The sequence below is a fragment of the Mustela putorius genome, unplaced genomic scaffold (genome assembly GCF_011764305.1).
Source record: "Mustela putorius furo isolate JIRA1106 unplaced genomic scaffold, ASM1176430v1.1 tig00004039_pilon_pilon_pilon, whole genome shotgun sequence".
Taxonomy (NCBI): domain Eukaryota; kingdom Metazoa; phylum Chordata; class Mammalia; order Carnivora; family Mustelidae; genus Mustela; species Mustela putorius.
This window is the reverse complement of record NW_025422174.1, coordinates 1,790,138-1,804,316: the sequence shown is the minus strand read 5'-3', so window position 1 is coordinate 1,804,316 and position 14,179 is coordinate 1,790,138. Positions and strand designations below refer to the sequence as shown.

At 45.7% G+C, this 14,179-nt stretch overlaps 1 protein-coding gene across 4 annotated transcripts in view; it reads right to left on the bottom strand.

The window, feature by feature from the left end:
- The window catches only part of XPO6 (exportin 6), a 98,033-nt gene that overhangs the window by 26,225 nt on the left and 57,629 nt on the right, over positions 1-14,179 (bottom strand). For 2 of the 4 annotated variants that reach the window (XM_045072504.1, XM_045072503.1), the window contains 4 exons: positions 12,966-13,075; positions 4,363-4,471; positions 1,953-2,045; positions 710-779 (listed from right to left, as the gene is read on the bottom strand). In XM_045072504.1, coding sequence (XP_044928439.1) covers positions 710-779; positions 1,953-2,045; positions 4,363-4,471; positions 12,966-13,075 — 382 coding nt within the window. Of the gene's footprint in view, positions 1-709; positions 780-1,952; positions 2,046-4,292; positions 4,472-12,965; positions 13,076-14,179 lie in introns of all 4 variants that reach the window. The other 2 variants (XM_004774003.1, XM_045072502.1) reach the window with 2 other exon arrangements.

Genomic DNA, 14,179 nt, shown 5'->3' with positions numbered 1-14,179 from the left:
TAAGGAGTGTAGGCGAATACTGAAGGGCCAGGCAGGTAATGCGCATCTGACAAATGGAAGCTATTGTTGTCACCGACAAAATAACCCCAAAATGCCAAGAAGAAACCCCAAGCAGGCATGGCCAACAAAGGGCCACCCCAAGTCTTTCAACCCAGCTATGGCCCGGCCTCCCGTGGCCACTGACCGGAGGAGAGCTGCCGATCGGAGCTGCCGGAGCTGCCGGAGCTGCCGGAGCTGCCGATCGCTAGCTGTCGGCCTGTTCTACATGAGTCCGCCTGCTCTGGAGCCGCTCCCGCGTCCTGCTTCCAAACACCCAAGAACAAAGAGCACAGGGCAGGGAAGCCCAAGGCCATTTCCCCTAGCACACGTGCTGGCTGAAAAGACCTAAGGGAATATTCTAAGTGCTGGGCTTTTTATGTTTTTGTGGTTTTTTCTCTTCAAAGTTCTCCCCCTTTGCTCCCATTAGCTGCCCCCCCCAACAGCTCTCCAGAAGGCCCTGTCCAAAGGAGCCTCACCTTCTGCCTCCCCACAGGCCCTTTTTATTACGATTCTTTAGAAAAGTCTTCCCTGTGCAGAAGTGAGGAGAGACAGAGCCACAGGGAAGTGGCGGTAGAGAAATCATGTTCCAACAGCAAAGACGGCAATAACTAAGTATCAGCCCGATATTTTTTTAATGTTGGTTAAAGTGAGAAAATAAAAACCAGTTTACCTGACCCTGAAGTAACTATAAACTGCTGTAACCCCAGATAAACTTCTAAATTGTCCTGAAGAACTGGGAACTGAAAACAAAGAAACAAAGATTAAAAAAAAAAAAAAAAAACATAAACGCAAATTTTAACAGCATTTTTAACATTAAAACATTATAAGTATCCATGGGGGGGTGGGCATCAGATAAAAGAAACTTCTCTGGGAACTTTTACAGGCAGCTAAGCAGAAGTGTCTCCATTCGGTGCCCTGCCCTCAACAACTTCTACAATTCACACCGCCAACTAACGGTTGGAGTAAGAAAGAAAACAACATTATCAGTTCCATACTCTTTTTCTAACAAAGCAGTGGATGCTGGGTAGGACTATCAGAACTGTCATGTTCCTAAAAGAGGACGTCAAACCCCAAATGGTCTAGACCTTCTAGAGCTCAGGGACAGGGCCTATCTATCTCCCTTCAATTCCAAGGGAAACTGTTCTGGAAAGAACTACCAGATATGCCTTATTAAAGTGCATAACAAAGTGAAAAGACAGGCCAAATTTTCTGGAAGTCAGATTCCCTTAGTCATTTAGTACACAGGACCTTCATAGCCAACGCTCTATCTTTTCTCTCTAAAGCTGCTAACACACCATTTAGATAAAAGATCAGACTTTTAATGTGACAGGTCCCTATGCAAGGCAGCTGGAAAACACAACACAAGCCCCCCAGCTCACCTCGCCCTTTGAAGGCTTAGGGAAATCTCCCCAAATAATAAGCATCACTTAGTGAATGAAAGCAGTCCTTATGCCCAAGAGCCTAGCACATAAACAGAGGCAGAGTGCTAGCGATGAGCTTTACAAAGGCTCACTTTCCAGCAACGTAATCTTTGTAAGTCCTCTACGGGGCCTGGCCATTTCTGAGTTACTGATGCAGGCCTGAAGGCAGGCATTAGGAAAACTGCTATTACAGCCAAGAGTTCAGGAAAGAAAAACAGTACTTTCGAAAGTTGATTTAAAAATATTTGGGGGAAATGTTAACATTTGTTAAACTTCAGGGTTAGTTATTGTAATTATTATGTTCTTTTAAAAATAAATAAGTAAAATTTTAAAATATATATATATATATACACACACACACACGCACATATGTGTGTATATATATACTATACACACACACAAAAGTATCAGTGAGCAAAAAAGCTTACTACTCATGCTACATGTGCAGGGAAAAACCTTAGGCTCCTCATCCCCCTCCGAGAGGTGAGTTACCAGTGTTGAGAAGGCGTGCGTGGGAAGGAGCTCCATCACTTTGGCCACCACCTCCAAGCTCTGGCGCAGGTAGCGCTGCCACTCCGTCTGCTGCTGCGGGGGAAACAGAGAAGGATCAGCTCTCCTGGGAAGGCAGAGTCTTGACATCTCCCCTGCCCCTTCATCTGCAACCTCAAGTCCACTCTCACACAGAAAATCTTGAAGAAATGGCAAATGATGGAACTGGGTTACTCAGTACTTGAAAAAGAACAACCTAGAGGGGCGCCTGGGTGGCTCAGTGGATTAAGCCTCTGCCTTCAGCTCAGGTCATGATCTCAGGATCCTGGGATGGAGCCCCGCATCGGGCTCTCTGCTGGGTGGGGAGCCTGCTTCCTCCTCTCTCTCTGCCTGCCTCTCTGCCTACCTGTGATCTCTCTCTGTCAAATAAATAAATAAATAATCTTTTTAAAAATTAAAAAAATAAAAAGATCAACCTAGAGTATTTTTTTTTAATCCAATGAATTAACGTCATAAAAAGCTATTTCCTCAGAAAGCACATGACCCACAGAGAATGGCCTAATTTTTCCCCTATGGTCAAAGGAATACAGACTTCAAAAAGCCACTTGTGAAGTGCTTGAGCCCCCCTTATGACACCCCAGCTATAGAAGTGTTCACGCATTCGTCACCTTCTGAGAAGGTAACCCTGACTACCTCCTGTCAGTACAACGGACCACATCAGTGCCACTCAAAGTATCGCCTGCAGGCAAGGCAGCATCTCTCGCAGGCTCTGTGGCCCACCCCCAAATCAAAGTCTGCTTACCAAGCTGTCCCAGTGATTCTCACCCCTGCTCAACCCCGAGAAGTACTGTGTGAAATCATACGGTTAACAAGACGTGAGGCTCACATTTACCACACACACACACACACACACACAATGTGCCAGGCATGTAGCCAGTCCCTCCAAAGCTACCTTCATGTACCTGTCGGACACGGTGCTCCCCTTTCGGGAGAGGAGCAAATTAAGGCTCAGAGAAATGAAAGGCCTAGACTTCCACGTCCTTGGGGTCCAGGGCCTTTGGGCTCCAAGTACAAGGCTCTTTCTAAACCAAACATGGCCACCCCTCAAGGTCTCACCATGTCACTGTCACTGTTATTTGGAAAGGCATATCAGTGACCTGAAAATTCTGAAGTGCATGGTGGGTAAGAAAAAGGAACAAGGGAATTGTGTCCTTCGACCCATATTCTTGGATGGGCACACCAGCATCAATAAAGTCAAGACTGACTTTAAGACACGGATTTACAGGGGCGCCTGGGTGGCTCAGTGGGTTAAGCCGCTGCCTTTGGCTCAGGTCATGATCTCAGGGTCCTGGGATCGAGCCCCGCATCGGGCTCTCTGCTCGGCGGGGAGCCTGCTTCCTCCTCTCTCTCTGCCTGCCTCTGCCTACTTGTGATCTCTGTCTGTCAAATAAATAAATAAAATCTTTAAAAAAAAAAAAAGACATAGATTTACAAAATACACTCAGAAGAGACTTCCTTTCGTTCTAGGCTTGCCGTTTAAGTCGTGCTTTATTCCCACCTGCATCCAGCTGGCTTTTGTTTGTTGCCCAAAGTGGGGGGCAGAGGTGCGGAGGTGAGGCAGGGGAACGAGGAATCCAGAGCCCTTACTAAACCCCTTCTCACTGTGCATATGGCTTCTCGGCTTCTATCTCTAGTCCATACAGATAAACATGCCGCCAACTTCCTTTTACAATTACGGAACCCCAAAAAACGAATAGGATATACAGCTGACCCTTGAACAACAGGGGTCTGAACTGCGCGGGTCCACTTATGTGGGATTTTTTTCAATAAACACAGTACGGTACTAGAAATTCATTTTCTCTTACGAATTTTTTTTTTAAGATTTTATTTATTTATTTGACAGAGAGAGAGAGAGACAACAGGAGAGGAGATACAAACAGGGGAGGGAGAAGCAGCCTCCGCCGAGCAGGGAGCCTGATGCGGGGCTCGATCCCAGGACCCTGAGGTCACGACCTGAGCCGGAGGCAGCCACTTCATGACTGAGCCCCCCAGGCGCCCTTCTCTTACGATTTTCTTAGTAACATTTTCTTTGGTCTAGCTTACTTTATTGTAAGAATACAGTAAAATACAAAACACGTGTTAATCAACCATTTGTTTGTAAGACTTTCATTGAACAGTCAGGTTATCAGCAGTTAACTCTGGGGGAGTCCTAAGTTGTACTCAGATTTCTGACTGTGCGTGTGGTCAGTGCCCCTAAGCCCTGCACAGCTCAAGGTCAGCTGGAAAGTTCGAAGGCACAAGTCAACCTGTGAGACTATTCTGGCCCCAGAGCAGCGAGCTTACAGGCTCCCAGTCTGTCTGGCCTCACGCCAGAAGCGACGGCGACTAAGGCCGGTGAGGACGCGCGGCTTACATCGTCATCCAGAGTCTCGTCATCCAGCTCCTCCAGCTGGGCCTGGTTGTATCTGAACTGGATTCGATTCAACACCTCCGTGAGCAAAAGGACTAGTGCGTCTTCGTACCTGCGTGGCAGAGAGAAATTCAACATCAGGTGACAGCGGGCTTTTAGCCTAGAATTTTGAAACGCCTCCTGCAAACGGCCTCCTGCACTCTGAGAAAGAAGGGCGTCCCTGCTGGGTCACCAGACACAAGTAGCACGTGAACCAGATTTAGTTTGTGGGTGGACAAGGGCGTGGGTCAGAGCGGAACGGCAGCAGGGCATTTCCTCGTGTCGCCATGTGCCGGGCATCTTCCTGATGCACTGACGGGTCCATCTGCACTGATGGATTGAAGGATCTTTTTTTTTTTTTTAAAGTCAGCTCCGTGCCCAGCAGGGAGCTCAACGCAGGGCTCCATCTCATGGCCCTGAAATGAAGTTCCGAGCTGAGATCAAGAGTCGGGACGCTTAACCGACCGAGCCTCCCAGGTACCCCCCGACAGCCACTCTTCAAGTCTATCCTGCCTGATATTTGCCGTGCTACCCCAAATTTCTTTTGGTTACTGTCTGCATGGAAAAGCTCTTACTTCCAACCTATTTGTGTCTCTGAACTGAAGTGAGTCTCTCAGAGACATGCAGTTGGATCATGTTTTTCGTCCACTCCGCCGTCACTGCCTCTTAAACTAGCGAAGTTAACTCTGCACATTTAATGTCATTACGGCTAAGGAAGGGCCTCTGCCATGGTCATGGCTTTCGGGCTTTCGTCGGACTCCTCCATGACCACCTTCTGTCATGTCACAGACACCCGTGTGCCACCTTCATTCCCTTGTCACTCCTTTCACCAGGCATTTGTGAGTCGTTTCCCCATGGCTGCCCTGGGGATTATAGGTAATTATGTATAAATACCAAGTTATACTGATTTAATATAGGATTCAATAATTCAATCCTTTTAACATCTACTAGAGATGGCTAGTAGTACTGGTCTATTTCTGATGAGGAAGCCAGAGTTAAAAGAAGTTAAGTAAACTAGCCAAGGTCACCAAGCTAGGTGATCTGAACCTGGGATTCTGTAACTCAACATCCTATGCTCTCCCCATAAACCACCAACAGTCTTTGGGCCTGCTCTAACCTCGTCTTTAGTTAGTTTTTAAGAACACTTAATACTTAAAGGAAGAACTAGAAAAAGCCTGGGGGAACCCTGCTCCTTTGACCTATATCTAAGAACTTCTCGAAGAAACACTCCAAGCTCCAGGCCTGGATATCTCCCATTCATGTTAAGAACCTACCCCTCAGAAGACACCAAGTCACCTGCAGCAGGTACACCAAAAGGGCCAACAAGCCACTAATTTTCAAGAACAAACCGGCTGCTAAATCCCTGTCTGTCCCAGAACGTTTCAAAGATAAGTTTAGGGACTGCCCCTCCTCACAAAGCAGAGCATCCAGGCCAGGAACTCAGCACCACTCTATCCCACACTCTAGGCTGCTGGGGCTGTGAGCACATAAAGCACCCTGGTCCTCCACCTCGGGGAGCCTCCATGGCGTGGGCACTGCAGGAAGACCGAGCAGCAGAAGGAGCACAGGGACACCATTCTTCCTGTGGGCTCATCATCCTGGCTGTGTCACCCCGGCCAACAATCACCCAGGAGTGATGAATGGTTCCACCTTCGGCTTCCCCATTCCTGGAACCAGCCTCACGCACAGCCAGCCTGCACCCCCTCCTCTGCAGAGTGAGCTCCAGCTCCATGGGGCCCCTCCTCTGAGCTCCTGTGGCAGCTGGGTGCTACCCTCTCCTCAGAGACCCGAGCTCCAGCTGCATGGGGTCCAGCCTTCCGATCTAGAGGTCAGTAACTCCGCCTCGTTCCCCTGGACCCTCAGCTCTAGCAGTGGGGCTGCTTCCTGTAGTTCTCATCCGCTTTACCTTGCTGTTTCCTTCTTGCTCTTCCAATCCTCCAACACCAGTTTCACCACTTTCCTACACTGAATCCTTAAAATAATTAAGTCTGGTTTCCATCTTCTTAACAGGTCTCTACCTAATAAACCATCTAAGCCCATGCAGGTGAGTTCCACACAAGCTAATCAGAGCTTAAAGGTATCCAGTGCCAAGATCAAATACAGTCCATCCAACCTAAGTCACAACCCCTGGCTGAGACTCTGTACAGAGGGTCTGCAGACTCCACTAGAGTCCTCCTGAACAGTCACATTGCAGAGTCTGGTGGGCACAAGAGCTCATTTTTCCATTAAGACGAAAACACTGACCACCCCTCCTCACAGTGTTTGCAAATGACTTAACCTAGGCTAGACAGGCAACTGAGCATGGCCCAGAAATGAATGCTGGTGGCGAAAATCACTAATAGCGTAGGCAGCATCTGTGGGAAAAATTGCCGATAGACTCAAAAATCCCATTTCAGAAGACTTCAGAGAAAAAGGTAAGATCAAACACTTAAGCCTGGAGCTTATATGTGCCATTTGCTCAGACAAAAATTCCTAAAGTTAATTATAGAAATTTTATGCTATAAATTGCTATACTGAACCAAAACATTTTCACAATTTTGCTAGGAAAGAAAATCTACTTCAGACCAGAGGGCAGATGAAACCTGTCATCTACAAATTGTCTTGCTGAGCTAAAACAGAATTTAAAGACTTTGTATGCATAGGATAGATAACCTTAAATTAGACCTAAAACCCTACTGGCAATTAGCACCACTGGCACAAAAAAAGCTTATCACATAGAAAATTAAACCCAACTAGAAACCAGGCTAAAGCACACTTAGGTAGTACTTGCTCCCCCAAAGTGTCTGATGAGGGTAAGGAGAGCATATGGGGTGGCAGACTCTGGTTGTCTACCCAATACCCATTCTTGTTTTCTCCCTCAGTTAGACAATGGGCACTGAGGCCAACTGGAAGACTACATCTCCCAGCCTCCCTTGCAGACGGCAGTGGTTGGGGACATACTAAGAGAAGTCAGTGGGCAGAGCCTCTGGAAGAGGCATCTTTTGTCCAACATCTCCCCTTCTCATTTTTGCTATCTGAATCGTGGCGTGATGTCTGTAAATGCAGCATCCATCTCTGACCACAAAGTGACTGTGGAGACAGAAGCCATGCCCAAGGCTGGTAGAATAAACAGGTAAAAGGATCCAGAATACAAGTAAACATATAAAGAATGAGAAGGCACTGACCATTTATCAAGGGAAAGACAATCAACAGAAGCCAACCTAGAGATGCCAGCACATTGGAATTACCAAAGACTTTTAAGGCAGCTATTGTAAGCATCCTCCATAAGGTGTTTCAGATAGAAGGTGCTAGGGACTGAACTGGGTCTGCTTGAAATTATTATGTTGAAGCCCTAACACCCATGTAACTATACTTGGAGGTAAGGCCTATAAAACAGCCAGTGGTATTCTGTTCTGTGAGCTGATCAACAGAGTAGGTAAATGGTCACGAGAAAGAAACCTGGAACTTGAAGAATGAAGGACAAAAGAAAGAGAACTGGCACGTGTCTGGGGAAGTACCACTTCTCTAGTATTTTCCAGACTCCTCCTCTCCCCCTAGGATCTTTAAAACGTTAATGATGGATGAAGGCAATAATAAAACATCTGATGGGGGTTTCCATGGATACAGATGTGAAATGTGGCAACCTCCATCAAAGAACGGAGGACAAATGATGTATGTGGCAGCAAGGCTCCTACATAACTTGCAGTGGTGAAATGCTGATGTGAAAAGCAAATAGGCTGTAATACGAGAGCAAGCTCTAGAAATCGCAAAGAGCTATTGTAAAACAATAAATACACTGAACAGGGAAACTAAATTTGTGTGAAACTAACAAGAGTCCCAAACTAAATGAAGCAAAAATGATAGGGCTGAAAGGAGACGCAGATAAACCCACAATCACACACAGAGTTCGCCTCTCTCCTGGTCACGGACAGAGCATGACAGGGGACACACAGAACCCCACCGCCAACCTGACCTAACTGACATCCACCAAACACCCCATCCAACAACAGCAGAATACACGCTCTTGTCAACCACACTCTGAACAATCACCAAGAAGATTGTCATAAAACAAACCTTAGCAAATTGAAAAGAACTGAAATCACATGAACTATGTCTGCAGATCATAGTAAACAGAAGATAGTAACAAGAAGATAGATGGGAAACCTCCAGATATTTGGAAGTAAAACAACAAAGAGAAAACCTCAAGAGAGATCAGAAAATCTCTTTGGCAAACAAGAAAAGGGACATAGGACAATCTGATGGGCGCGGCTAAAGCCGTAGTCAGAGGGCGATCTGCTGCACAACGCGCTTGAACACGCAGTGGAGATAAACCGACAGGACCTGTGTGGCTGGAGCCACACATGTGATTCCTGAGCACCCCAACATCGGAGTTAAATAAAACAGCAGCAACTGCACAGGCGTTCCGTAAACGCCGAGCATAAGTACAAAGGAACAAAAAATGAATAAATACACAGGCAAGTAATGGACAAAAGTCCAAGCCAGGTGACTCCAAAGCCTGGGGCAGGACCCTAGACGGCTTTCTGGACTCAATGCAGGAACTGAGACGCCATTCACTTGCTCTCTGCGGCCGTCAACAGCACGGACAACAGCATGAATGCCTCCTCACAGGACCTAGAAAACTCCTGGGACCCTGACACAAACCTACTTACCACCTTTTATTAACTGTCTCAAAATGCCACGTGCCACAAAGGCACTTCCTTTTCGTTAAGCAGAAAAACCCACCCGGAAAGAGAGGGGAGCAGGCTTTCTCACGCTCAGCCGGTTTGTTTACAGTGCAGCCCAGTGTCACTCAGAAGCCCTGGCTGCTCTGGGGCCAGGACTTGCCAGTACTCTCACGACAAAGGGGACCACAGGACATGACTCAGTAACTCTGGGTTGCTTAACTCCCTTCAGGTTTCCTCATGTTCCTGTAAAAATGAGTTTCTACACAGGTGGCTACTCCCACCGTGACGAGCACCAAGAGAAGGGAGGGCGGGAGAGAGAAAGAAGAGAACCAGCCCTTCTCCACCGCCGGCAGCCGAGGCACGGAACGGAACGGAACGCGCTCCAGCTCACTTCCCTTTCTCAACAGCTTGTAAGCAGACACAACGCTCCCCGGAGCACAGCACAGGAAAAGGAGACTGAACCTCAGGCCTTCACAAACCACCACGTGAAAACGGCCAGTGTGGACCATGCACTCCAGCAGCAGCTCTGCTGGGCGGGCTGTGTTCCAGAGCACATTCCTCTGACAGTGGGACATGAGCCCCAGCAGCTCTGATCAAGAAACTCGGGAGCATTCTCACTGAGTGAGGAACATGCAGCACTCCAATCCCCAAGCTCCTAGGTCCAAAAATAAATCCATGTACATATGTGCTTCTAAATGGAGAGCCTACAAAGCCTACAACACTTTGTTGTGATGAATGATGCAAAACCAACAGACCACAAGGGACAGGAACTGAGCGCGGTCTCTAACTCAACCACACCCACGTTTCCCATTTAAGACACCAAGAAACATTCTTGACTAGTTCCTGCAAGATCAGTTACTTCTGAAATTCCGGTTCACGCCACAAATGTGATTCCAAAAGCACCTCACCTTCTTTCAGATGAGTTTTATCAGGTGAAAAACATCTGATCGCACTTATGTGCTTTTTTAAAATGAGGGCTCTTTAAAAGAGCCAAGGCTCTTCATCAGCCCTTCTGCAGAACTGCACATGTCTGACATATCAGGGTCTCTTAGAACCTACAACAGTGGTTGCCACATTTCAAAACCTTCATCTAAGGACGTGAGTACACACCTGTACAAATGTATAGCGTAAGAGGTAACAGGAAAAATCCAGATATTAAAATTCAACTCTTTTCTCTGTGCCCCTCAGGGGACTACCTTATACACCGTCTTTGGAGCCGCAAGCTAGACCACTAGGCAGTGTCTGATCAATAAACAGTTCCCCGGGAGATGGTTACTATTCAATATACTATTCGAAAACCACAGACCAGCTTTGAAGGGTTGGGGTTTTTTTGTTTGTTTTTTCAAGGGCATAAAAGTGTTCTAAGTGTACGTTTAAAAAAAAAGTCATTAAAAATTAGAAAGCCTCACTTAGGATGACGATCGAATGATCAATGAGAAAAATCCCTAATGTTTAAAGCGGTCAGGCTTCATCCCCGACAACTGGGACATCAGAAGACAGACGCGTGGGCAGGCGGAGGGCTCTACCACTTAACTTCACGGTCACCAGCGTGGCTAAAGGGCAGCAATGTCTTCTGCTACTTATTATCACAGTTGTGGCCATCACTGTGATCAATGACTGAGTGCCAAAAATAGGCTAACTACTGGCCCAGGAACTTTATATACACATGATTTCCTTGAAACCTAACCATCCTGCAAGAGACGTCAGTACGTGCATTTTGCAACAGGAAATGTGATCAGCATATAACCTGACCAAAAGTAACACTGCTCCCATGAAGCAGAAAAGGAATTTAAATTCTAAACCAGCGCTCTTTCTGTTGGTACAAAAATGTGCACAAGTGCGTACTTAATACTAATAATCTGCTAGTACATATTTTCTCAATGAAACCATATTCTCCACACCCAAAACACATTTGTACTGTGCTTTAAAAAGCGCCTGCATATTAATCATTTCCTCAGTTTACTCTTCCAACAAGCCTGAGAGATGAGAAGTATCTACCACTAAATACAGCAAGATCAGGCACAGTCCCAGAACCAAAGAGTACAACCATTCAGCATACAAAATAGAGAATAAGGCAGATGTACCTTTTCTTTGAGAATCTCATTCAAAAACACTGAGAGTTGGCAAATTCACCAAAACAGGATCTAGTATTGTGTCACGAAGTCTCAGATACATGAGTCTCAGATACATGAGTGTGCTACCCATAAAACACATCTGACCTGACACCACAGCAACATGGAAGCTGTTGTGCAATCACAAAAATAACGGTTTGGGAACAAAAGTGCAAACGTTTAAACTTGGAATATGAATATTCTGTTCAGAATTTTTAAAAACTCGTAAAACCGCAGCAATACCAAGGGTTTTAGAGGGTCAGACTGACCTCTTCTCGGGTGGGGGTTTGCCTTACCACCTCCGTCAAGCACACTTCTGGGGAAAGGCTGGTCACTATCCCACCACCAACCACGGATGCCATGGACTGAGCAAGTGTTCATAATGCACCAAGCGTTCTCGATACATTAGCTCATTATTTCATTTCTGAAATAAGTAACTATAGTGTACAGGAACTACACTTTCTGCCTGTAAGAAAAATGCGGAGAAAGGGGAACCCTCCTAAACTGCTAGAGGGAATGCAAGCTGGTGCAGCCACTCTGGAAAACAGTGTGGAGATTCCTTAAGAAACTAAAAATAGAGCTTCCCTATGACCCTGCAATTGCACTACTGGGTATTTACCCTAAAGATACATGTGTAGTGATCCAAAGGAGCATGTGCACCCGAATGTTTGTAACAGCAATGATTTGCGGTGTGTGTGTACACAAACACACACACACACACACACAATGGAATACTCTGCAACCATCAAAAGATGAAATCTTGCCATTTGCAATGATGTGGATAGAACTAGAAGGTCGTACGCTGACCAAAATAAGTCCATCAGATGAAGACCATTATCGTATGCTCTCCCTGATAGGAGGACCTTGAGAGGGAGGGCGGAGGGTCGGGGGGGCAGGGAAGGAAAAAACGAAACGAGACGGGATCGGGAGAGAGACAGACCGTGAAGAGATTCTCAGCCTCACAAAACAAACTGAGGGTTGCTGGGGGGCGGGGGAGGGACAGGGTGGCGGCTGATGGACACTGGGGAGGGCACGTGAAATGGTGGGTGCTGGTGAGCACGCAAGCCTGACGACTCACAGTCCTGTACCTCTGGGGCAAATAATACATCATATGTTAATAAAAATAATTAATAAAAAAAAAAAGAAAAATGATCTTGAGAAACACCCGAAGGGAAAAACATTTCCCCATTTACTCTTTTTAAAAAATGCAATAAAAAGTACGAAAGTAACTTTTGCCAGACTGTGGGTTATAGATGGCTCTTCTTTTTATTTTCCTCTTTTCCTAGTTTTTAAAAATATTTATTTTTCACAAGCCTTTATTATTTTATTTAGGAAATTTTCAAACATATACAAAATGACCACAAATATAACGAACCCTAAGTTAGCATTAATAAAGGTCACCATTGATTATCAACACTCGGCCAACCCACTTTTCCCTCTCTCCTCCGTGGATTACTTTAAAGCAAATCACAGATGTCTTATCATTTCATCCAATAAATATTTCAGTTTTTCATCTCTAAAATAAGGGCCATTTAAAAACAAACCCATGAGAACACTGCCACACCTAAAACATTAATAATACAAATTACTTTTTTAATCAGAAAAAAATATTTTAAGAAAATAAGATATTTAAAGGTGAAAAAAAATATAAAACGCACAATGACATAACTACCTAACCAGTTTCCGTGACCCAGTCTCACTGAAAAGGTCTTGCTGCACGGCTGCCCCTGCAGGCCACAAGAAAAACTGGCAAAACTGTCTATTTCTAGTTACCAGCGTTTCTGGGGTTTACCTGTTGAGAACAGCCTCCTTGTCTCCCAGACGGCTTTTAATTTTACTTGTCAGATAGTCCAGAAAGAGCGTCCAGATATCCAAGCAAGAGAAGTAACCTTCATGAGTAGGCTATGATGCAAAAGAAATCCAGACAATGAAATTACTTAATGCAACTGCTTCTCAGAAACACACCCACCGTGCTTATTTCCACCAGAACGGTGCGACCAGAAGCCCAGATTCCCTCCACTTCCTTGTAACCACAACTGGTATATTTTACTTTATTTAAAGACTTTATTTATTTATTTGAAGAGAGAGACACAGTGAGAGAGGGAACACAAGCAGGGGGAGTGGGAGAGGGAGAAGCAGGCTGCCCGCTGAGCAGGAAGCCCAGTGCGAGGCTCAATCTCAGGACCCTGGGATCATGACCTGAGCCACCAGGTGCCCCACAACTGGCATATTTTAGATGGTCTTCAAGACTGAGCCCTAGTGATCCTAACAAGACAAGGGTGTCATAAACACATCATTAGGGAGAGACTATGCAGGACAAACTGAATTACAAAATAAGCCGAGTAGATGCCAATCTTTAAATGTGAGACTGACTGGGGTAGGGGTGGCTCTCACAGATCATCTAATTCAAATCTGTTTTAGAGAAAAAGAAACTGAAATCCAGAGTCATTTTATTGAAGGTCAGGGGTAGAAGCAGGTCCCTTTACCCCTAGCCAATGCTCATAACTGATCGTATGCATATGGCAGTGGTTTTGGGAAAAGTTACCACACACCTACAAAAGCAAACAAGTCAAGCAGATAAAGACAATTATCATACAGCTTCACTTATGTGCAGCACATCAAGAACAGCATGGAGGACATTAGGAGAAGGAAAGGGAAGGAAGGGGCGGGGGGATCGGAGTGGGAGACAGACCGTGAGACTATGAACTCCAGGAAACAAATCGAGGGTTGCAGAGGGCAAGAGGGTGGGGGAACGGGTTAGCCCAGTGATGGGTATTAAGGAGCGCATGTATTGCATGGAACACTGGGTATTATACGCAAACAGTGAGTCATGGAACACTACACCAAAAACTAATGAAGGACTGTATGATGACTAACATAATTAAAAAAAAAAAAAAAAAACCCAGTGGCTCCAAAGGTGCCAAGTTTACACATCCGAAGGTTAGGAAAGTAACATTTGCAGTCTTCCTACAGAACAGACTGAAAATGAGCTTCATTCTGACCCTC